Source organism: Oryzias latipes, chromosome 14, assembly GCF_002234675.1.
Source record: "Oryzias latipes chromosome 14, ASM223467v1".
Lineage (NCBI taxonomy): Eukaryota > Metazoa > Chordata > Actinopteri > Beloniformes > Adrianichthyidae > Oryzias > Oryzias latipes.
In genome coordinates, this window is record NC_019872.2 from 13813506 (window position 1) to 13834829 (window position 21324).

A 21324-nucleotide genomic window follows, 5' to 3' on the forward strand; every position below is an offset into this window, starting at 1 on the left:
GGTGCTGATCCATTCATCATTCACCTATGACTAAGTGTTCAACCACTGCAAAGTAGAACAACTGGTTTTCTGTTTAGTGTGATGCAGCAAACTAAAACATCCACTATGATATACTAGACACACACTCACATATTTGCATGACATGATCTCATTTGTTTGGGCTAAGATATGGCTTACGGGGTCTGCAACCTGAGGCTCTGGAGTCACATGTTGCTCATTAGCTTTGAAGAAAAATGCGAACAATTTGAATAAATAATGGATTTAGCTATGGTTATTCATTTTTCAAAAGTTTATTTGGTTTTTCGTTTCTGTTTAGATGTTTAACATGTCAGATAACTGAGCTAAATGAGGATTTAAGGTTTAATATTAGAGAAGCTGAAAGCATATGTTCAAGCTGCTGTTCAAAGTTCTTAATGTCTATAATAGCATGTACCTGTATAGATTAGGTCATATTTGGATTCTACACCAATGTTGTCATGTTTATATTTAATAGTAAAAAGGAGAAAAGGGATCAAGGAGCTTCAAAGTCGTAAAGATAGAAAATTCCATGTAAACTGACTTTCTTACATTTTTAATTTTAGTAAATCTGCTGCAGCAGGAGGATCTTATTTGACCACATGGTGTATTATATTGTGAAAGGAACTTGCTTGTCCAGCAGTCAAAAATAAACAGTTAAAAGTGTTATATATAGAAAAATGTTATTGTAGATATTTGAAAGCTACTTTTTGTAAAAATACACATGAACAAAGTGTTTCTTTCTAAACTGAGGTGGGAGTTTGTGGCAGTCGCTGGGTTTTAGTTTATAAGAAACTGGACCAAATAGTGTTAAAGGTTCCAGACGACAGTCTAGATGAAATAAAATTAACAGTTGGCTGACCTATCCTCCTGTCATCTCATCCCTCTACCGTACCGGGGCTGCAGAGCAGGTTAAGATTGGTGAATATGTATCTTATTTTTCTATTTAACAATGTATACAGTTATTTTTTCTTTTCTTAAAAAAATTATTTAAAACAGCTCTATTACTGCTTGAAAACTGTACAAACTGGATAGAAATCACAATTTGAGATGCAGGTGTGTTGCTGTAAAATTGTGGAATGGAAACTTTTTATTTTTATTTACTAATTTTCCAGCACGAGCGTGCCAACATGGGGATCCTGTCATGATGTAACAAAAACACTATAGCTGCAGGAAAGGCATTGTTCTTCCTTCAACCTGACATGTTTAAGGTTTCAAAATAGAACAGTGCCAGAGGCTCTGCAAAAGTTGTTTGTCTTAACTTCTGAAGCTGGAAATCATTGAAAATTAAACATGAAACATTATATTCCTCAAACAACTTTGAATCAAGTGTGTTCTTCTGCTACTGTGTAAAACTTTGGAGTGCTTAACAGAATGTCTATAAAGGTTGCACAGATATTTTTCTGTTTAAAAAATATGCATTTTGCAAACTTTAAAAATCTTGAAAATCATCTGAAAAGTTGTATTTTTGTTATATCTTTTATGAATTATGTCCTTAGATTTTTTTTAAACTAAGTATGCAAACTGGGTTTAAGAAAGCTACATAAAGTAATATAAAAAAGTAATGTTTTTTCTTCTCGCTGCCCCTTCCAATCCTTTGCTTTGCAGTTAGTGCTAAATGCATTTGTGTATTTTTATTAAAAAGACCACGAGGTGCAGTGCAAGTGAGATGTTTGTTGGTGTAGGAGTTAACACTCTCCCAGCTCTTTTGAGAAATCCTATTTATAGTTTTATTCTATGTCTTAACACTTTGGAGAATTAAATCATTCTAAGCCTCGCCAGCATCAGGCACAATATCAGTCTCCAATTTGGAGGTTCTGCTATGGACGCCTTTTTGAGCCCTTCAATTTTTAAGCTCTTAATTTTTTTATGTTTTAGTTGAATTATTCCCACTGTATGACTTGTGCTTTGTTTGTTGTGTTGACATTTGGACCATCAGTTGTCTTGCATTTTGTGCAGTTTTGGGTGTTGTGTGAAAGAATTGTGTGTGACATAGTGTACTGTCACAACAGCAACAACAAAATAAACTAAATCAAAGCAGTGAAGCAGTTTTAATTAAAGAATCATCTCTCCCAGCATTTATTTAGAAGGACAGTGGTTAGTGACATAGATGTCTGGCTGGAGGATTGTTGGCATCTGACCGTCCACTAGTGATCGTCTGTATTTTCTCCACTGTGGTGCCCTGGAACGCCCACCTTCCAGTGGACTTGCTCAGCAGCATCAAGTTGATCTGTGGTGGAAGTGGAAAGTTCCTTGCTATGTACGTAACTTGCTGTGAAGGAAAAAACATACATACCAAGTGAGTTCCCCCTTAGCAGAACTCAATCAATAGAGTTAAGCAGGCTAAAACGGCAAATTTGTCTCCATTTGCACAGATTTATCACTTACTAGCTAACACTTGTATATATTTTTGATTTTTTTTTAAAGAAGCTACATTAGACTTTAGCACTTTGCATATAAACATAATGATATAACAGACAGTGCACTATTTTTTGTTTTTTTATATGCAATAATTCTTCTTGGGTTGACATTTTTTTTATTCTGTCATGTGACATTAAAGTGATATCAATGAAAGAAAAATATACTGTACTATCTTAAAGTTTGAGAAATCAATTTCAAAGTTATGATTAAAAAGTTGTGGTCTTGGCAACAGAGGTTGCCTTTAGTTTGTTGTTGTTGTTTTAAGTAGCTTTTCTTTTTATGCAGTCAAGTGTTTCCCATGTAAAGAAACCGATTATTACAGAGGATCAAATGTTAATTAGGGACTTGACATTTAACTCCACGCCACTTTACCCCCCGCAGCTCTGAGAACTCACAGCATCCCTACAGGAAACTGCAGGAGCCTTAAAAAGGACACGATTGCAGAAGGAAAACTCACACCCTTACAAAAACGGAATCATTTATCGCACAAATTAACACGGACATTTTCTGTTTTTATCTGATTACCTTTAACATGTTTCTGATCATTATATTCAAAATATTTATTATGTATATATTGTGAATTAATGCTAGATTGCAAAAAGAAAAAATACATTTTCTAAGCATTACAGTAAAGAAGACATGGAGTTTTTTAATGAAATATAACCTCCTGAAATTTACTTGCCCAAAAAACTTGATTTTAAAATCAAACTATTAAATATTAATATATTAATAATGAATCAACATATAAATTTGCAAAGTTTGGTTATTTTAGTAATCCTTCACTTCTATGTAAACTACATGAGCAGCATTCAGATGCACGCTGATCTGATTCTTTCATTTTTCCATTCCTATTGAGTTTGACTTTTAATGCCACACAATTTGTGCATTGTTTATATATATATATATATATATATATATATATATATATATATATATATATATATATATATATATATATATATATATATATACATAATTTCCTGTATAATCGTAAGTGAAGGTCTAATAAAGACCAAACAGCTGAAGGTCACACCACATGTTGCCCTTTACTGCTGCACAGAGCCCATCCTGGAGGCAGAGCCAGTAATTATCTGAAGGAGGGAACCTCTTCCAGCCTTCCTCCTCATCTTTTCCTCACGTTGTTTGTTACAGTAAGTTGGAACGGCAGACCTTCCTGAAAACAGACCTACTTTTACTCCAAGAGTCCAGTGCTGGTCAGACCCTTTTTTGCGGTGAGTAGAGGAAATCTTGACAGATTGAACAGTTTATTTTTGGTGCAAATGGGAGTTGCATCAGATTGTAAATCTCTGTTGTCTGTGTGCTGATTTTATCACCATATGTCACAAATGTATTGCACTGGCACACAGAAGTGTGAGGATGGTGGGGGGATCTGTTGACCAGAAACTGGCAAAGTAAAGAAATAGTCTCATTAAAGGAGTCTTACAGTCAAAAGGATCTTGTAGATGTTTTTGCAGCTGCATAGACAGAATGATGCAAACATAGCACCGACTTAACTTTAATTATCTGGTGTATCGCTTGTATTGAAAGTAGAGAGTCCGTGCAAATTGTGCATTCTCTCTGGGTAGGCGGATTCCCCCGCCCTCCCCAGGGAAGGCTGCTCTGCCTCCGCTCCTCTGCCCTCCTCCTTTGAGACCTTCCCTGCACCACCTGCAGCTGAGACCCAGGGAGCAGAATTAACAAGCAAATTGAAACAGACTCCAACCAGTGTTGAAGATCCTTTTAATGATATGTTGCTCATTAAGTCGGGCTCTTTGTTGTTTTTGTTTTTCTGCACCAGAAAATCCAGTCTAGCTTGCTGCAGGCTGACTGACATTAGTGGCAGGACAAAGCAGGATGTCCAACAATATGGCCAAGATTGCAGATGCTAGGAAGACAGTGGAGCAACTGAAACTTGAGGTCAACATAGAGAGGATGATGGTGAGTCATCGCATGACGGAAATGCAAAGTAGAGTAAAAAAAAAAGTCAGCATGAACAATAGTTTTTTTTTGGCTGTGCTAGTTTCTATAATTGTATATGGATTTAAATAATAAAAAAACCCCTCTTTATCCAGCATCCTGTCTATAGAGAAATTCTTAAAAGTGTGCATGATTTACGTATTCTTCACTTCCAATACCTTCTCTGTCCCAAAAAAACACATTTTTTGTGCAGGTGTCTAAAGCCGCAGCTGAGCTGATGGCCTACTGTGAATCTCACGCCAAAGAGGACCCACTGGTGACACCAGTACCTTCCTCAGAAAACCCTTTTCGAGAAAAGAAGCTTTTCTGTGTCATTCTGTGACCCCTCAGACCCCCAAAGTGGACATGTAGCACAAAAATAACTTCTTTTTTTTTTAGGTTTCAGTGCAAATCAAGGCGGTACTTTTGAGTCGATCCATACAAGAGAAAAGGTAGAGACGGCAATAAAGCTTTATTAAACAAGGGTGCAAAGTTTATTTAAACAGCACTGCTGCCTGTACTTGTGCACACAGTTTACTTATTAACCAAATAGCATATAAAAGCCTTTTATGCTTAAAGGCTTGTGGACAATTACAAAAGCATTTTACATTTTGCAGTTCTTATTTTTAAAGAAAAAATGTAATAAACTGTGTTTTCCAGCCAGGTGTCTGTGCTTTAAGGTCTTTTTTTTTTATATATATTGATAAGCGGAATATTTGTGATCTGCAACCTGTGTTTTATTAATTCAAATTAAAAAAACTGATATAAGAAAAAGGTCAGATCTGAGAGTGAGTGTCTTCTTTCTGCCAGTTCCCCAAACTGCCTTCAGTCAAGTCAGTCTCGGGCCACCTCGCTTTATTTCAGCTGCGCCTTTTACAGCTTCCTCCTCTTGCGAACCATGGATTCATTTATCTTCTTCCCCTTTCCTCCTCACGCACGCACGCACGCAGCTCCCTCTCGAAGACAGGAGCGTGCAGCTGCAGGGACGGCGATTCACAAGTTCCAGGCCGCTACAAACTGTGATATAACAGATAATAGTAACCCAATAGTGGCGCAGATTTTTCCCCCGCTGCCGCCACCGCATTAGGCGTACCGCACCACAGTCATAGGGTCGTGAAAATGCAGTATGTAGAAAATATGGTAATAGGCAAAGAGCCGCGTGTTCTCCACCCCTGCCCAGAGGGATTGGCCTCAAACGGTCACAGATGGATGGGTGTGGCTTTGTGCTGACACTGTGCAGGTTAGAGGAGCGCACGACAGGTGTGCAGGTTTACACAGAGAACGGAGCTCCTGTGAGGCACCTGTCTGCTAATAACCACACAGGTATCCTTTGGGGGAAAGCACCAACCAAGAGTGTAAGTTATTTTCATGTTTGTCTCTGCAGAAACTCTACCCTAACAGGGAATATCTGCTAACAAACACCTTTGCCGGTATGTTGGAAAGTGTGTTGTTGAGTGAAATATGAAAGGAGGAAAAGTTGCTGCATAAAAGAAAAATAAATATATATATTAAGTGATTTTATTCAGGAAATTTATTTTGAGACGTTTTATTGCAAGCGCAACTATTATTTGGTAAATTTCTTAGACTTAAGTCGCTCATTATTTATAATGTTTTTGGATTTGCTTTTGAGCGGCGCTACGTCATCAGGCGTTGTGCGCGTGCGCTGCGGCGTTAGAGGAGAGCGGCCCGGTGTGTTCACGTTTCAGAAGCAAATCCTTGTATAACTGAAAGCGCGACAAAAAGAAAGTTCCTGAAACAAGTCCAGACTTTAATTTGTCTCGAGGAAACGAGCTTCACGTGAAGTCAAACTGGCCCAGTCAGGAAAAACTAGTCTAACAGACCAAAAGTAATGTTCAACGGAGCTTTATTACACCCAGCCTTCAAAACAACAATAAATTTGACCACAACATTGACTGTAACACAAAAATATAACGATCCAATTTTAAATGGCTTCAATTGATTCCCCCCCTCCCATTTTATTTCACGGAATTTTATATATTTTAGTCACGTGTTTTTCCTGAAATGTCATTTTCTCCCCTCCTTGTATCTTTACTAACCAAACAGACCAGTTTGAATTTGAATGCCACATTTACAACTCAAATGAGATTGTGGGCTGTATTGAGGGAAAAAAAATCTGGCAGGTGGATACAAAGACCAACATGTTTGACACTGGAGGTGTAACGATTCTTTTTAACAACAATGAATTTCATATACGGTAATTTGTGGTTTCTGAAATGAGTCATAGTCAATATTGGTTATTCTTATTTATTTATTTATTTCATTTCATTTTCATTCATTCATTTTTAAATGAATCTTATGAATCTTTTTTACACAAGAGGTGTGTATTTGTATAAACTCATTTTTTGTATTTGAGGCTACAATTTACTATATTAATTGTGTTTTTATACATTTCTTGTTGGGCCGAACGGGAAAAAAAAGAAGAAAAAAAGGAGAGAGGATGTTTGAGATGGGGGATAATAGTAAAGAAGAAAGATGAGGAAAAACATGTGTATGTCAACAGCGTGGAGCCTGTCCACAGACACACTCAGATATTACAAACATACTGTTGGCTCCAAAAATCTTCCAACGCATGTATGTCAACACATACACATCGCCTATACAGCTCACACGCACATATTTATACATAAAAACAAACAAACACACAAACACGTCAAGCAGATATGATTCTGTCAGGCATACTATTTGTGCAAAGGTGAGGTGGCACTTGTGCTCAGGTGAGTGACTACTGTGGTGGATGTTGGAATGATCCAATTACATCATGATGCAATGTAAAAAATAAAAAACGTAAAACAGAGGGGGAGTACTCGTCACCCCCACACCAAGACCCCTGCTAAAGCAACAGTGACAGCCAGGGTCCTCCAGACCCCAGCGCAGGAAAGCAGATCGTGGGGAATCCGCCCGTTGGGCTACCCAACATCAGCCCCCAAGACCAAGGCCAAAAGGACCTGCACAGGGGTCCCCAGCGCCAGAGCGCAGGGGGGCACAGGACCACGGAGAGTGAAAGGCCCAGACCTGCCAGAGAGCAGCCCTCCCGCCACGCCAGTATATTGGTTCACGCTTTTCTTTAAAGTAAATAGAGGAAAAGGCAACCGCCTTCTTTTGCAAACTGAAATGCGCACATTTCTTCTAATCTGCGCGTCTGTTTTTTTTAGAATTTTTTTTTTAGTGCAGCGTGGGGCGGGATTTCTGTTCAGAAGGAGTTTCTTAGAGCTGCACATCGGAAAACCGCTAAAGGGATAACATGTCAACTCACTTCGCATACCAAACAAAGGTACCACTAACAAAGAAATAATGCAGCAAGGCTGTTTCGTGCTGTGCGTCAGGGAGTATAACATTGTAACTAGGGGTGTAAGCAATCATTTTGAACAATCTGATTCCCTGACCTAAAATTGATTCATGTATATTATGCAGGCTGCATCCCAGGAATGTACAAATTCTCATCTGGTTTTCTTGCATGAGTCTTTACATAAAGGACGTAAACTTAAGTTATGATTCTGTACTTTAAACTGAAAGCTATGAAGAACCAGTCTGAGGGACAGGCTTTGTATTTATGGTATGACTAAGCCATGCTGTGTCTCCTTTTGTTTTTAGGCCAAACAATGGCCAACTTTGGAGGGCACGCCATTCCTGGCAGTTTCTTCCTGTTCTATGGCTTTTGCTTGACGGTCAAATACGTCCTTTTTCACAACTGGAGGAAGAGCCAGCCCAAAGCAAGGCAGATCTTGCCGCCTCTTTTTAAAAGGATAAACTATTTCGAGGGAGGACTGCAAGTCTTTGCGTCATTTGTTGGTCAGCTCTCCTTTCTAATCTCTCCGCATCATCTCAGCTTGGTGCCTGCCTCCTTTATGTGCCTACTGCTGTCCTGTTTTAGGTATTATGGTGGAGCAGTTTGTGGTGGATGGGCCGCACGCACATCTGTATGATAAGGAAAACAAGTCCTGGGTCAAGCTGATGAACTGGCAGCACAGCTCCATGTATCTGTTCTTTGGGATTTCTGGAATAGCCATGCTTCTCAGCACTTCATCCAAACTGGTGCCAGCTCGTATCGACAGAGTAGCTCTCTCCTTGGCTCTATTTGTTGAAGGTGGGAGGAACAAACCTTAAGCACTTTTAACATCTTTCTATCATAGTGCTTTATCAGTAAACTCGAGTCATGATGTGTGTTTGACTGCCGTCTCTTCCTGCAGGATTTCTCTTCTACTTTCATGTGCATGCCAGACCCCCCCTGGATGCTCACATCCACTCCCTGCTGCTGTTTCCTGTCTTCGCTGGGTCAGCCAGCATCATGCTGGAGTTGTTCATAAAAGACAACATCCTTCTGGAGCTGTTCGGAGCGTGCTTCTTCATCCTGCAGGGCTCATGGTTCTACCAGGTGATCTCCATAGTCAAATTTTGTTATTGTAAAAAATATATATTTTTGGTTCACACTACTACACTTTTTCAGAAGCAGATGACTGATCAGATTTCACACAATTGTCATTTTGTCAAGTAAGGAAGTTTCCATGGTTACCTGGAGGATTCCCCCTCCTGTTTCATATGCTTTGTCTACCAAACAAATCTTTTTACTCACTAGAATTCGTTTAGAGTAGAGAAAGTGACAACATGGAGAGATGGTTAAAACCTGCTAGCGATGAAGTTATGTAATAGTCGCATTTGGGTTGATAAACAGTCCAACGTTGCTGAATTTATTTATGATATTTGCTAGAATTTATCCCCTAATGAAAATACATTTATAAAGAAAATGAAAAGAAATGGAAATGGTAAAGAGGAAGATCACTAAAACACACTTGCATTCTTTTGGTTGCAGCTTTCTGCTACTTATAGAGTATTTTATTGCCCCCCCAGTCACAGTTCTTCTGCGAGTCCATCAGAAAAACTCTTTGAAACACAGAGAAGCTTCAATGCTGCTGTTCCTATATCTTTTTTAATTAATAATTTAATAATTAATTATTTCTTCTAAATGTGATAGATAATAGGAAAGACCAGCAAATATTTTCCTTAAGTATCCTATATAAAAAAAGTTACAATTTTTGATTTGTTTTTTAATTTCTTTCTTGACACTTTGTCATTTCAGATTGGATTTGTGCTTTACCCCTTGAGTGGACCAGATTGGGATTTAAACGAACATGGCAACATCATGTTTGTAACCATGTGCTTCTGCTGGCATCTAGCCATGGCCCTGCTTCTAGTTGCCAGCACTTCTTTCCTAGTTTGGTTGTAAGTATCGAATTTCTCAGATTTGTAAGTTTAAACATAATGTTTTTCCAGAGTGGCATGCATGCAACAAGCTCTGTATGACATTTTTAATATACAACGAAACTTCTTTGTAACGTCCAACACTATAGATTACCTGCTGAATGTAAAGACAAATTTTATGAAGACATTCTCAATGAAGGTCTCAGAAAGAAAGCAAGTTCAACCAGTACTGGAATGCAGCAATTTAATGAGTTCCTCTGACATAAGCACAAAAACTATTCTCTAAACGAATGCACAGTGTCTTAAGACATTTTTGGAAAAAAACTAAATAGAATTTAGCAGAAAACATAAAAAAACAGCAAAATCCTCTTTTCCTGTGAATCTAGTGGTGTTCTGTTCTTTACCACAGACCTTTGTAAGGGACTAGTTGTCACATCTTGTTTTTAAATTTTCCATTCTTTCATGTTCTGTTTCTTAACGATGTTACACTGCTGCATCAGCACTGTCTTCTTCTTCTTCCATCTTAGCTGGAATTTTGTGCTCAGTTCTTTGGGATCTTTCATTCTACGCTTTCCAGAGACATCTCACCTTTCTTTTAACTTAAGGACAGGGCTGCCCAACCCTGGTCCTTGAAATCTGCCACCCCACCTATTTCCAGTTTTCCCTGCAATTCTTGCTGCTGATGAGGTGTGTCAATTGAGTCAATCAGAATTGAAACAAAAAAAACAACAAACTGAATCATCTGAATCAGCAACAAGAGGGGAAGAAGAACTGAATACCAGGTAGGGTGGAAGATCTTGAGGACCAGAGTTGGGGAACTCTGCTTTAGCCACTTCTCCAGTCTGCCAAAATGACATTTCTGAGAACATGACCCCATAGATTGAGACTTTCTAGTCCTCCTCCTCCTCCTGTCCTTTACTTGCAGTGTCAATGCGTTGAGGAATTTTCTTGACTGTCGTTCCTGTGATATCTGGTCGGCTAAATATTCCATCTTGGACTTTGTTCTTCTTAATCTTTTTTATGAACTTATTTGTGGCCAACTTCTTCCTCCATCCTATAAAGTACTAAGTTATAGAACTCAGCATTTTACAGAGTTGATATATTGCACTCTAGTTCCTTGTGATCACTTCTCCATCCCGTCAGGTTGATCATATCTAGAAATAAAACCTCATAGTTCATCCAGTGTCCATTCAGATGTAAGACAGCTTAAATTTACGACCTTATTGGAAAAATAAGGTCATTTATAAGTATTATTACAGTAAATACTAGCTGATTGCAACATTTTAACATCTCATATGTTAAATAAAACATGGGTAATTTTTTGATCTATTGTAATGTGTGACCCTTAGGGCTTGGATTTTTCCAAATATACCAAAGCCTTGTTTCAGCAACAGTTATTTTTGTCATGACATTCAACAGATGTTTTTTTAAATATTGATGATTCTGATGGATCATTAACCTCAGAACCTATGCATGACTCCATTAGATCCATTGCATCACTGAGTCTAGAAAGGTAATTAAACCAAATGTGTGTTCCACATAGAACAAACTGTTTCAATTGAAGACTTTCCTATAGTAAAAACCTCTCACAGCACAGAATGTTATAAATGTCTACTTATGATTTTATTTAACCTAAAATCAATATTTATATAAGATTTGTCTTGTTCTTTGATCATTTTAAATTTTCAATCATCTTGAATCTGTTTTTGTCATAAAAAAAAGAACTTGATTTAATTTTTTTTCTTGTTCTTACAGCACTTTGACACGATTTTCGGATAGGAGGGGAGACATCGAAATTGGAATGAGAAACACGTTCTCCAAAACAAACTCAGAGAAAGCTCTGCTGGAAGAATCTGAAGAAGAGTGAAGTTCTTTGTTCAGCTGTACTGAAAGCTGGTTTAACTCTGCTTGTCCCCAAACTCCTGCTGCATCTGTGTGACGTCTGCCAATTTGCACGATATTATTTACATTTTTTCTTAATAAAACCACAATAAATCATAAATCACATTGAATGTATATTTGCAATTATTGAAATGCAAATGAAAGAAAAACAAGAATTCAGACTCAAACGAAAATAAACCTGACACTTTAAGTGAAACAAATTGGTCAGACCATTAAAAGAGAACAGATCTTCAACTTATTGCAGCAAAATACAAGATAGCAAAGTCCTATTGTTATATTAAAGGCTAATTTAACAGTTTAATATTTACAAAGTTCCAGTTAATAATTACAATTAAAGTAAAACTCAAGAGTTTCATAATACACCTGAACAAATTCGGATTCTTCCTGAACCTTAGACTGATGGAACATCCTGGAAACGACGTTTGCTGCCGGAAATCTTTCCTGAAAATAACTTGAAAACTCCAGTTTTAGTCAAAAACACTACAGCTAAAACAAGAACTCTAAAAGCACCAGGCTGAATGATGAAAGGAAATCAGTTCTGGGGGGCAGGTGGGGGATCAGGTGCGGGTTTGTGGGAAGGGGCTGTCGTGACAACAACTGTTGACAGAGATTTCGGAGATCCGGTGGCTATGTGCTGCTGGAGCTGCTGAGTCGGGATTGTTTGAATCCGAACCTTAAAAAAAAAAAAAAAGCACAGTTACAAGTTTGCATTTCAGTCAAAAAACAGAACGATTTGGCTGAGTGATGTAACAAAAACCTACAGAAAAAAATATGAATATTGTTATAATGAAACAGGCAAGTTGTTTATGTTTATGTCTTTATCTCACATCGGCGTCATGTACAAACCTGTGTGGCCTGTCCTTGCTGCTGAAGCTGCTGGAACTGTTGAGCTGTGACAAAACTGACCGGTTTGTTTCCAGCTATGAGCTTGGTGCCTGCAGGCATCGTGGTCAGGATGATGTTTCTGCCCAAGCTACTGATACTGCTGAAATAGACAAAAAGATTTAGAAAAGCAAATATGTTTCCAAGTACAGCTTATGACTGGGGAAAATTATGTGAAAATTCAATTATTTTTTATGATATCTTTCTAAGAAGTTTTTAATCACATCAATCTCATAGCACTTACTTTGTATTAATGCTTCCTTTCACGATTGGTGTCGTTACGACGCTCTTGGTCTTCAGCGGTTGGTTGAGGACAGAGAGAGGCACAGTGATGCGTGCTGGTAACTTTCCCTGCAGTGAAACAGGCCAGTTCATCCGTAAAGTGACCTTCACATGTGCATGTCACATCTTACTTCAAGAACAAGTACAAAATGGAAAGAACCACTACAACCATATTTTGATCTATTTTCAAAGTTGTCTTTTAAGTATGAGGATGCCATTTTTAGCCAAAATGAAAAAAACTGTGTTGTTATAGAACATAGTTTCTGCAAAGCAGCAGGGGTTCATTAAAAATTCAACTCTGAGTTGTGGGTGGGACCATTGGCACAAAGTACCCCCGCCCCCATTCCCCTCCCATGTAGCTGAGAGCTCAGAGCAGGAAGAACTTTTTCTGCATCACAGATGAGCTATTTTTAAAACAGCGTTTCTTGTCTTCATCTCCTGATTCATCATTATTTGAATAAAGGCAAACTCAGAGTGGGTCTTTAAACTAGAGTCTCCCTAAAATCAAACATTTCTTGTTGAGAGGTCTGCTGGTTTAGTAAACTTTGGCTGCTTACCGCTTGTGTCGTGACCACAGCTCCAGGAACCTGTCGCACCGCTGCAGTTGCTGTTGCAAGCGTCAGGGGGGCGGCAGATACTCCAGGCGCTACGGTGATGCTCTTAGTAACAGTCGCCACACCGGCAGCCATTGTGACCACATTGGCACAGGTGGGCACTGGCAGAGGTTTGTTGCCGGTGGAGGTGGTCATCGTGATAGTCTGACCCTGCTTTTGTGGTATAACCCCGAGGCCTGGCATGATCCGGATAGTGGCACTCTTGTCTGAGGAGAAAGTTCGAGATTTCTGGTCGGCCACGTTGACGGCTAATGTGGGCATCAAACGAATAGCCGTGTCTCCCGCAGCCTTCAGCACGGTGGAGGAAATGGGGCCCGCTTTGGTGGTTTGGGTCTCCCCCATGCAGGGGGGAGCACTCGAGGCGGAGGAAGGTGAAAGGTGGGGAGGCGTCACGTGGAGAGTGGCCGATATGCTCTTGCTGCCCGCAGAGGCAGAGCCCAGGAAATCAGAAGTGAGTTTGACGGTGGCGACTGGCGATTTGGCGAGAGTGGCCATCATGTCCGGGGTGATCCGCAGCACAGTCTGCCCTTTGGCATCTGTGGTGATGGAGGAGGGTGGAAGACGCAGGACATCTTTACCCTGGATGCGCAGGTTTGTGGCAGTTATTGGAATTCCAGCACTGCCTGGAGTTTTCATTCCCAGCTGTCCGGTGATGGAAACCTGGAGAAAAAAAAATTGTAATCAGACAATTATTGAGACTGACTTAAAGGAATAAAAATCTGACGTATTCCCTTTCATAACTACACATTAAAAGTTATCTTAAATCAACAGTTTGATTTAGACTCCTTGAAGACATGTTAAACATTTCTAAATTAAGTTAAGTAAAATATTTGCTGGCCAAACTGTTTTAGGGTATCGGTCTACACGCCGACAGACGTCCAGATTGGATCTGGATTAGCCTAAAGACCCGCTCTGGTCATCTTGTGATCTATATTCAAAGCGTTTCCAGTGGTCTTTTAATTATTATTGTGCCGTTTTTAGCCAAAATTAAAAGACCTGTGTCGTTTTCTAGGAGATCATTTCTGCAGGGTAGCAGGAGTTCAGACATTGGTCACTGAGTTGTGGGCTGGACTGTCGGCATGAAGCAACCCCGCCCCTCTATCCCTCCCTATTGCTAAGCGGAGCAGAGTTGGGAGCTTGAGGCTCACCCAGCGTATTTTCTACATCGCACCTTTTTCAAATGCGATTCACAACGATGTCCTCTATCATTAGAAAAATGCAACAAGAATGTGTTAAAAAAACAAACAATTTGTCACAGAGTGGGTCTTTAAAGCAGACAGAATGGAGGCCAAAACGCTGCAGAAGTCATCCTAACTGTCAACAGTGGAGAACACAGAGGTAGTGGTAATAATGCTGGGTCTTGTTTTTCCTGCTTTCAATAAAGCTGTGACGCGGTTCAAATTAGAACCATGGTGTTCGGTCTCGAAGTTTATTTTAAAGTCATTAATCTGGGTGGTTCTATTTAAATTCTGTTTTGGAGAGAAAACATCCAGAATTGACCTTCTTTAACCTTTAAACACTAGGCCAAGTTGTGAGGTCAGTCTCTGACAAGTCAAGAGTCTGGTAACCATTCAAGATAGAGTTAAGAGAAATATGGCATGAAATTCCATAAATCAGTTTAAAGCAATAGCCTGCAGGAAAAAGTAGGGCTTATTGATAAAGAGCTTTTATTTGACATCCTATAAAGTTAAAAAGCTACACAATATTACCAAGTTCAGCAAATGTAAAGCCCTGTAAGGATTTTCTAACACTGAGAAAGCCTCACCTGTTTGATGTTGGAGCTGGTGACTCCCTGCAGCACCGCTGGAGATGCTGGTTTGTTAGCAGGGCTGCCAGGAGATCCAGTTTGAGGTTTTGTTACGGTTACAGCTGACATGGACAAAGTGGTTGGAACCTGCACTGGACTGGTACCGGACTGACTTCGTAAAGGCACAGAAACCACTGCCTGTTTGTTCAAACAACAACCGCAGCACAGAAAGAGCAACACGCTTGAAACATGCTAAACAAACATGGGAATGTCAGATGGCGTTCAGGGTACCTGTGAAATGCCCTTGGCCGCCACAGACACAGGCACCCGGATCTGGTGTGGGGTCTGGTGCACCAGAGTGGTCTGCTGGCTTGCAGCTGAAGGCGCCAGAGCAGGCTGAGCAGCAACAACCCGCACCTGTGGGAGGGAGCTGGCAGCCAGGTGACTTACTATCCGGGCCGTGTGCTGGGACGAAACCGGCTGTGAGGCCGGAGGACAAGCCTGACTTGTGGGTAAGATGGTTCCAAGCTGAGGCAGTGATGGAGGGGACACAAGCAGAACTCTACAAGAGAAAAACAAACAAACAGGCATTTAGTTTAAACCAGATAGATAAAAAAATTAGATTTTGCTTGCTGCATCGCGCTGACCCTGGGCTGGTTTTGACTGCGTCCGGGACTCCGGTCTTTGTGGGTGTGGAGGCTGTGAAGGGTAGAGGGGACTTGGGTGTCCCAGGTGTGTTTGGGGTGAGAGTTGCAGAGATGGGAGACATGGGGTTAGAGCTCACATCCTGCCCTGGCTCTACACTTCCAGGGGTTTTTCCACCTCCATCTTTGCTTCCAGACTTCTAAAACAAAATTAAAATGAGCTATTCGACACTCCAAGCTAAAAGGGATAATCTGTCATTCCAAATAACTGACACAGGTTTCTTAACCACTAAAAAAGCTGTAGTAAAGCGGTTTTATGTATCTGAAAAGAGAGCGTACAGGCTTTGAAGCTGGTTTAGGCTTCTGTTGAAGAGCTTTTCTTGCTTTTGCAGCTGCGGCTTGAGCCTGATGGATTCTCTCTGAATTAAAGAAACATAATGAAAGAATTAAGTCACGTGTTTACACTTTAAGAGAGTCAAGAATCTTCTTTGAAGCTCTTTGCTCACCAAACTCCTCCTGACTGCGATGGCGATGCAGGTAAATCCACAGTTTGCGACCAATGTCGTACTTCACACAGGGGTCTTTCTCATAATGAAGTCTGTCCAGCGCCCCACTCACAACTGTGTTCACCTAAAAGAGAAAAAAAAAAGAGCTCGGTAGGATAAGAAAAATATAAGACACGTAAAAGCTAATTCTTCCTTTGCAAAGAAGACATTTCCATATTCTACTTAAATGAATGTTTTAGCCAATGGAAAACCTTCCCACCTGTGCACTTGTGACATCTGGGGCAAGAAACTGCGAGTCTTTCAGAAGCTCGCAGATTTCCGCCCTTGTTCCTTCTCCATTGGGTAGCCTGGCTGCTGCGTCCCGCACTGAAAAACAGAGTCCAGAGAGCATAGAAGTCGGTGTTCTGCTAAAGCACCAATCAGAAAATAAGTGAATGTCTAACCCAGAGAGAGAATGGTGACGTATGGTGGGCGGTCTGAGCGAAGCAGGGTGTGCTCTCTGGCTTTGTTGAGAGACATCTCCTTATCGAACACGCCTTTAACAGGACCCACCACCGATTCAAAGCCGTGCATCCTGAAGGTGAAGGCTTTGTGTGGCTCGTTGTATCGCTGCTGCTCCTAAAACAGCAAAAGAGCAGAAACTTGGAGCGTGTGTCAAAATAAAACAGCAAAATGCCATAGCGATGCAGCACAAACACACCTGAATTTGAAACACCTGTCTCTCATCTCCAGTACTCGGCCTCACGACATAATCAGTAGATCTATGCAAGAAAATACATCAAACTCCCAACAAATACTTAAAAGGCTAAACGTGCAAGTAATTCTCTACATTTGCTTTAGAATAGCAAAGCTTACAGTTTTGGTATTGGAGACATCATTTCTGAAATGTCTTCACTTTCTGTCTGTAAGAACAAGCATAAATATCACATTGTACAAACTGTTAGGCAAAGCTTTACCCTTCCCCTTCCCAAAAAAAAGGAAGAAAAAAAAATAAATTACTTTGACAACAAAATCTTTAGAGTCCAGCCATAACTGACAGAGTGCACCGAGGTCCTTCTCTGTATCCTGAGTGGGTCCTAAAATAAACCAGAAGCATAATTATGTCTACAGAAAACTATGTGTCACTTATTTCAACAGCAGAACCCTCTTACCGATCCATCTCCACTGCTGACATTCATCAACAAATTCCACAAAGGGAAAAAATCCACTCGGGAGCGCCATCATGCCATCTGATCATTGACAACATTGCCAGGGGAAAGAATAATAGATGGATGATTATTTGATCCCCATACGTTTTTTGTGGGAGTGACTACTGCTGGCTACCTTTAGTCTCTCCTGCTAGAAACTGCAGTGCTTGAAGAACCAGGTCAGACCAGCATGAAGCAAAGGAAAACCAGGGATTGTGGGAGCTGGCTGGACACATTTGCCACATTTGAACCTTCTCCTCCAACTGCCAAAGTCACAACACGTGTGTTGTAGAGTGTGCATGACAAAAAATGTTGCTTGTGTGAAACAAACTACAAACAACAGTACCTACCATTAACGTGCTGGCAAGACCCTCTGTTCTAAAGATGCTTTCCAACAAGCTAAAGAAACTCGTAGTTATTTCCTCCACAGCTCCAGGGCTGCTCTGGCAGTCCTCCACAACCCTGCAACAACATTGGGGGGTTAATGGTGTCACATGGTAACCAGTTTGCATCTCTCTCACACAATGAGGATAAAATAAACAGCTCATTTTGCCACAATAAGGACTATAAAACCTAAAAAAAAAAAAATGAAGCTAGACCTTTAATGTCTCATTTCCAGTCAAGAGAATTGTTTTACATTGTTTATGAGGGCGCCCCAAGTGGTGATTATATGCTACAACATGCAGTTAAGTCATACTCCTCCTTGATGATGGCTTGTGGCGTGCAGGGGGCTTCTGGCAGAGAGCCACTGATGTGTGCTGGTGGGGCTGAAAGGGCTTCTGAAAGGGGCAGACTTTCACAGGGATCTTCAGCCTCCGTTTTTATTGTTCTCAACTTTTTCCTCCGCTTCTCATCTCTTATCTTCTTCTTGGGCAGAGACAGATCAAAAAGTGCTGAAAAAGAAACAAGGAACATAATCTTTTTGTGATTAAAAAATAAATAAAAAAAGCCAAGACGCTTTCTACTTACGCATGGTCCCTTTTCGACCAATGTTCGATCTGGAAAGGATGTCTCTCAGCTGGATATCAGAGGTAATCAGGTCAGGGTGGTCCTGAAAAAAAATATCTATTGAAAACCAGGTACAAAGGCAGCCATATCTCTTTTTTTTCTCTTTTGCTGGTATAACTTACAGGCTGGCGCTTTCTTTTCTCGCAATGATTTTGCAACATGACTTTCAAGTCCAGTTGGCTCAGTTCTACTTTTTCTGCAACAAAAAATATAAAAATAAAGGGACGAAGTTTCTTCAGCTCACACGTTACTGCAGAACCTGTCACTGACCAGAGGTCTTCATGTCTTGGGTGGAGAGGGTGGGAAGAACTCTGAGCGACACGGTGGAAGACGGAGAGGAAGGCGACTGAGGAGTCTGGGTCCATAACGCCATTTCTGCAGGTGAAAAAGGCAAGAATACAAAAGCTTGATATATGAATGAAACAATTAAAAGCGGAAATTTTTAAAAACAAATTTAGGGATCGGAATCTCAAAAAAGTTTAAGTTCTCTTTTGTCAATTCCTGGCTTTTAGTCTGATATGACAGGTTTGTTTTGTTGTTGTTCTTTTTAAATCACTATTTCCTATGGAGTTCAAAACTCCTTATCTTTCAGACTAATTAATAAACCAACTTTTAATCGCAGCAATTGTAAGAGGAAAAAAAAAAAGAGTGCTACATAATTAACAGAAAAGACTGACCTTCATCGTCAGAGGATACAATGCTGTCTCCACACTCTGTTTTGACCTCTTTAAGTATGTGGCTCCATCTTCTTCTCACCCTCGTCTCCCTCATTTCAGCTTGCGTCTTATTTGGCAGCCTTCTTTTTGGTGGAAAGTCCAAACCATTCTGAACGGCAAAATCCAGCAGCTCCTAAAACAAAAAGAGATGCCGATACTGAGCAAGAAACTGGATGGCAAATTTAGTATCAATCAGGAAAGCAAACTACCTTTCTGGAGACAAGAATCTGCTTCAACAGTTTGTGGTAATACTGCTGAAGGGCGTGCAGGTGGCGTTTCTTCTGAGACTTGGCACATAGTTGTCTGTACTTCACCACCTCAGGATTGAAGTAACCATCTGTACAGGGTTATAATATATTTTAAAAAATCCTTTCATGATTAAAAAGTCGTGCACTGAGGTGTGCACACACAAAAAGACTTTAATCTGATCTATTTCATTTGTGACTTGTCTGCAATGAGGCTCAGAAATCACCTCTGAACAGCTTTTGTGCAAGATGTAGAGGATTTCCAAAATGAAAATTTCTGTTGTTGAACAGATCAGCGATGGTGCTGTCCTGCTCTTCAGGGTTGTTGTCAGGGAACTGTGGCAAAAAGTGTCGCAAGTGTTGTCTCTGAGAATCTGTGAGTACTTCGTTCCACGTGTTTTTACTCAACACAGAGAAAAAAATATCAGGCTGCAGAAAACAGGAGAAGATAAATAAAAAAGAGTGACCTTGGTGAATTATTATCCAATAGGTTTTTGATTTCAAAAGAATAAGTAGGGTTTCTAAGAAAACTCACATCTTCAAGGAGATCCTCTGGAAGGCTCACCCTGCAGTTTCCAAGCATGCACTCCTCTGTGATCACCCCATCATTCCCCTCTTTTGGATCAAGGTGACCAGTCATCATTTGAGAAAGTGAATCCATTCTTCTACCTAAAGCCAACCTTTAGATTACAAACACACAATGAAGCCTATGATGATGTGGGAAAAGGCTTTATTTATTATGTGAAAGGGGAATTTTGTCAGCAAATTTGGGTATATAGTCAAAAAGTAAATCAGACTCACCAGAAAAAAAAATCAAGATATGTAACAGAATATCTTCGCAAAGCACAAAACTCTAGAGGGCTTTTTGGTATTTGCTAGACCACCATGTCTACTTCTAAATTAAACAACCACTCTTTGCAGCATGTCAATAAACTGAGCAGTGGGCGGTGATAAAGGAAAATGTCATCATATCAAATACGGACTTTAATGTTTTTGACAGCAAACGTGAAGGCAGTAACCAGTACCGCTATGTCTGCCTTGTTATTTCGCTTAATGCACGATATTAATTTTGTTTAATTATTATACACTTTATTTTCTCGAGTTAACTAATAACTTTTTCGTGTTCATTCCGCTTGTTGTTGTTTTTTTTTTAAACCCCACATATTTCAATTATAGTAAGCATGCACCGACAGGGAAATTTAACTATGAGCATCAGGTGCTAAGTGAGTTTAAATTGTTTGAGGAAATAATTTTACTGCTATTGATTGCAACCAACGGCGATAACCTATGTTAGCTAGCTGTTAGCTCTTTAGCTAAAATATAACTACAATAAACATTAAAACGTTTCATATTTGCACTAAAACAGAATTTAGTACATAGTAAAATGCGAATAGTTAGTAAAAACTGCGAGTACAAACAGCTTAGAGGTCTTACCTTGCAGTTGTTCACAAATGTTCCTTTTTTTCTTTTTAATCAGGAGGAACCTTTTTGGGGACGCACACATTTCTTCTTCTACTGCAAATATGTCCACATCGTGTTCTGCCCCCTACAGGCAGAAAAAGGAACGGCGCTTAAAAAAAATGCTACTTCAGTCCCCCATCTCCCCTTTTTTATTACTTCTTTCTTGGTAAAGTAATAAAATTATGTTATGTTATGTTAAAAATGTCATTAAATTATGAAGAAATAGTCAAACTTTTAAAGAGAATAAAACTGTAAATGTATTAAAATTGCATTTTTTTTGTGATTTCTTGAAAATTGAAAGAAAAAATAATTGAGTCTTGAATGTGTTGTCCATCGAATCTACCTGAATTTTCTGTAAAAGAAATAAAACAGGTACTGTTTGGTTGTTTTTTTGTTGAAACATCATAAAAGCTAGATTTAGAGTTTTATTTTTGAACACGCTAGACTTTTTCTATGTAAAATTACTAGTTGTTGAATTTTTTTCTCACAATTTTACAACTGTTTTCTAATATATTTGTTTA

At 39.7% G+C, this 21324-nt stretch overlaps 3 protein-coding genes across 6 annotated transcripts; 2 read left to right on the top strand and 1 right to left on the bottom strand.

The window, feature by feature from the left end:
* The first annotated feature begins 3496 nt into the window (after positions 1-3496).
* On the top strand, positions 3497-5169 carry gng8 (G protein subunit gamma 8). Its single transcript, XM_023962405.1, has 3 exons — positions 3497-3668; positions 4235-4374; positions 4607-5169. The coding sequence occupies exons 2-3, from the start codon at positions 4291-4293 to the stop codon at positions 4733-4735; spliced, it is 213 nt and encodes a 70-aa protein (XP_023818173.1). The 5' UTR covers positions 3497-3668; positions 4235-4290; the 3' UTR covers positions 4736-5169.
* Positions 5170-5616: 447 nt separating this feature from the next.
* On the top strand, positions 5617-11615 carry LOC101167390 (transmembrane protein 45B). 2 transcript variants are annotated; one of them, XM_020708877.2, is made up of 7 exons: positions 5619-5747; positions 7566-7684; positions 8005-8202; positions 8285-8497; positions 8601-8785; positions 9488-9630; positions 11365-11615. In XM_020708877.2, the coding sequence occupies exons 3-7, from the start codon at positions 8013-8015 to the stop codon at positions 11474-11476; spliced, it is 843 nt and encodes a 280-aa protein (XP_020564536.1). In that variant the 5' UTR covers positions 5619-5747; positions 7566-7684; positions 8005-8012; the 3' UTR covers positions 11477-11615. The 2 variants fall into 2 exon arrangements, with proteins under 2 accessions (XP_004076411.1, XP_020564536.1); XM_004076363.4 differs by lacking the exon at positions 7566-7684 and having other exon boundaries at positions 5617-5747.
* On the bottom strand, positions 9840-20862 carry nfrkb (nuclear factor related to kappaB binding protein). 3 transcript variants are annotated; one of them, XM_011483494.3, is made up of 26 exons: positions 20777-20862; positions 19878-20022; positions 19570-19771; positions 19307-19434; positions 19059-19230; positions 18652-18756; positions 18504-18577; positions 18343-18424; positions 18071-18266; positions 17724-17835; positions 17510-17636; positions 17338-17415; positions 17186-17262; positions 17042-17088; positions 16887-16947; positions 16630-16804; positions 16446-16552; positions 16187-16310; positions 16020-16099; positions 15684-15877; positions 15328-15598; positions 15055-15234; positions 13233-13949; positions 12638-12744; positions 12358-12496; positions 9840-12184 (listed from the first exon to the last, which is right to left on the bottom strand). In XM_011483494.3, exons 2-26 carry the CDS (start codon positions 20001-20003, stop codon positions 12044-12046), a joined length of 3822 nt encoding a protein of 1273 aa, XP_011481796.1. In that variant the 5' UTR covers positions 20004-20022; positions 20777-20862; the 3' UTR covers positions 9840-12043. The 3 variants fall into 3 exon arrangements, with proteins under 3 accessions (XP_011481796.1, XP_004076478.1, XP_011481795.1); XM_004076430.4 differs by having other exon boundaries at positions 12358-12493; positions 15684-15880; XM_011483493.3 differs by having other exon boundaries at positions 15684-15880.
* Between the last annotated feature and the right edge of the window lie 462 nt (positions 20863-21324).

What these genes read in the sequence shown, in the direction of transcription:
- gng8 (XM_023962405.1), top strand. Translation starts at nt 4,291, where the DNA reads ATGTCCAACAATATGGCCAAGATTGCAGATGCTAGGAAGACAGTGGAG. An exon ending in TCAACATAGAGAGGATGATG is followed by an intron (nt 4,375 to 4,606) that starts GTGAGTCATCGC and finishes TTTTTTGTGCAG; the next exon opens with GTGTCTAAAGCCGCAGCTGA.
- LOC101167390 (XM_004076363.4), top strand. Translation starts at nt 8,013, where the DNA reads ATGGCCAACTTTGGAGGGCACGCCATTCCTGGCAGTTTCTTCCTGTTC. An exon ending in AGTCTTTGCGTCATTTGTTG is followed by an intron (nt 8,203 to 8,284) that starts GTCAGCTCTCCT and finishes GTCCTGTTTTAG; the next exon opens with GTATTATGGTGGAGCAGTTT. An exon ending in AGGGCTCATGGTTCTACCAG is followed by an intron (nt 8,786 to 9,487) that starts GTGATCTCCATA and finishes TTGTCATTTCAG; the next exon opens with ATTGGATTTGTGCTTTACCC.
- nfrkb (XM_011483493.3), bottom strand. Translation starts at nt 20,003, where the DNA reads ATGGATTCACTTTCTCAAATGATGACTGGTCACCTTGATCCAAAAGAG. An exon ending in GTCTTGCCAGCACGTTAATG is followed by an intron (nt 17,637 to 17,723) that starts GTAGGTACTGTT and finishes TGACTTTGGCAG; the next exon opens with TTGGAGGAGAAGGTTCAAAT. An exon ending in CCAGCTCCAACATCAAACAG is followed by an intron (nt 13,950 to 15,054) that starts GTGAGGCTTTCT and finishes TTTTTTCTCCAG; the next exon opens with GTTTCCATCACCGGACAGCT.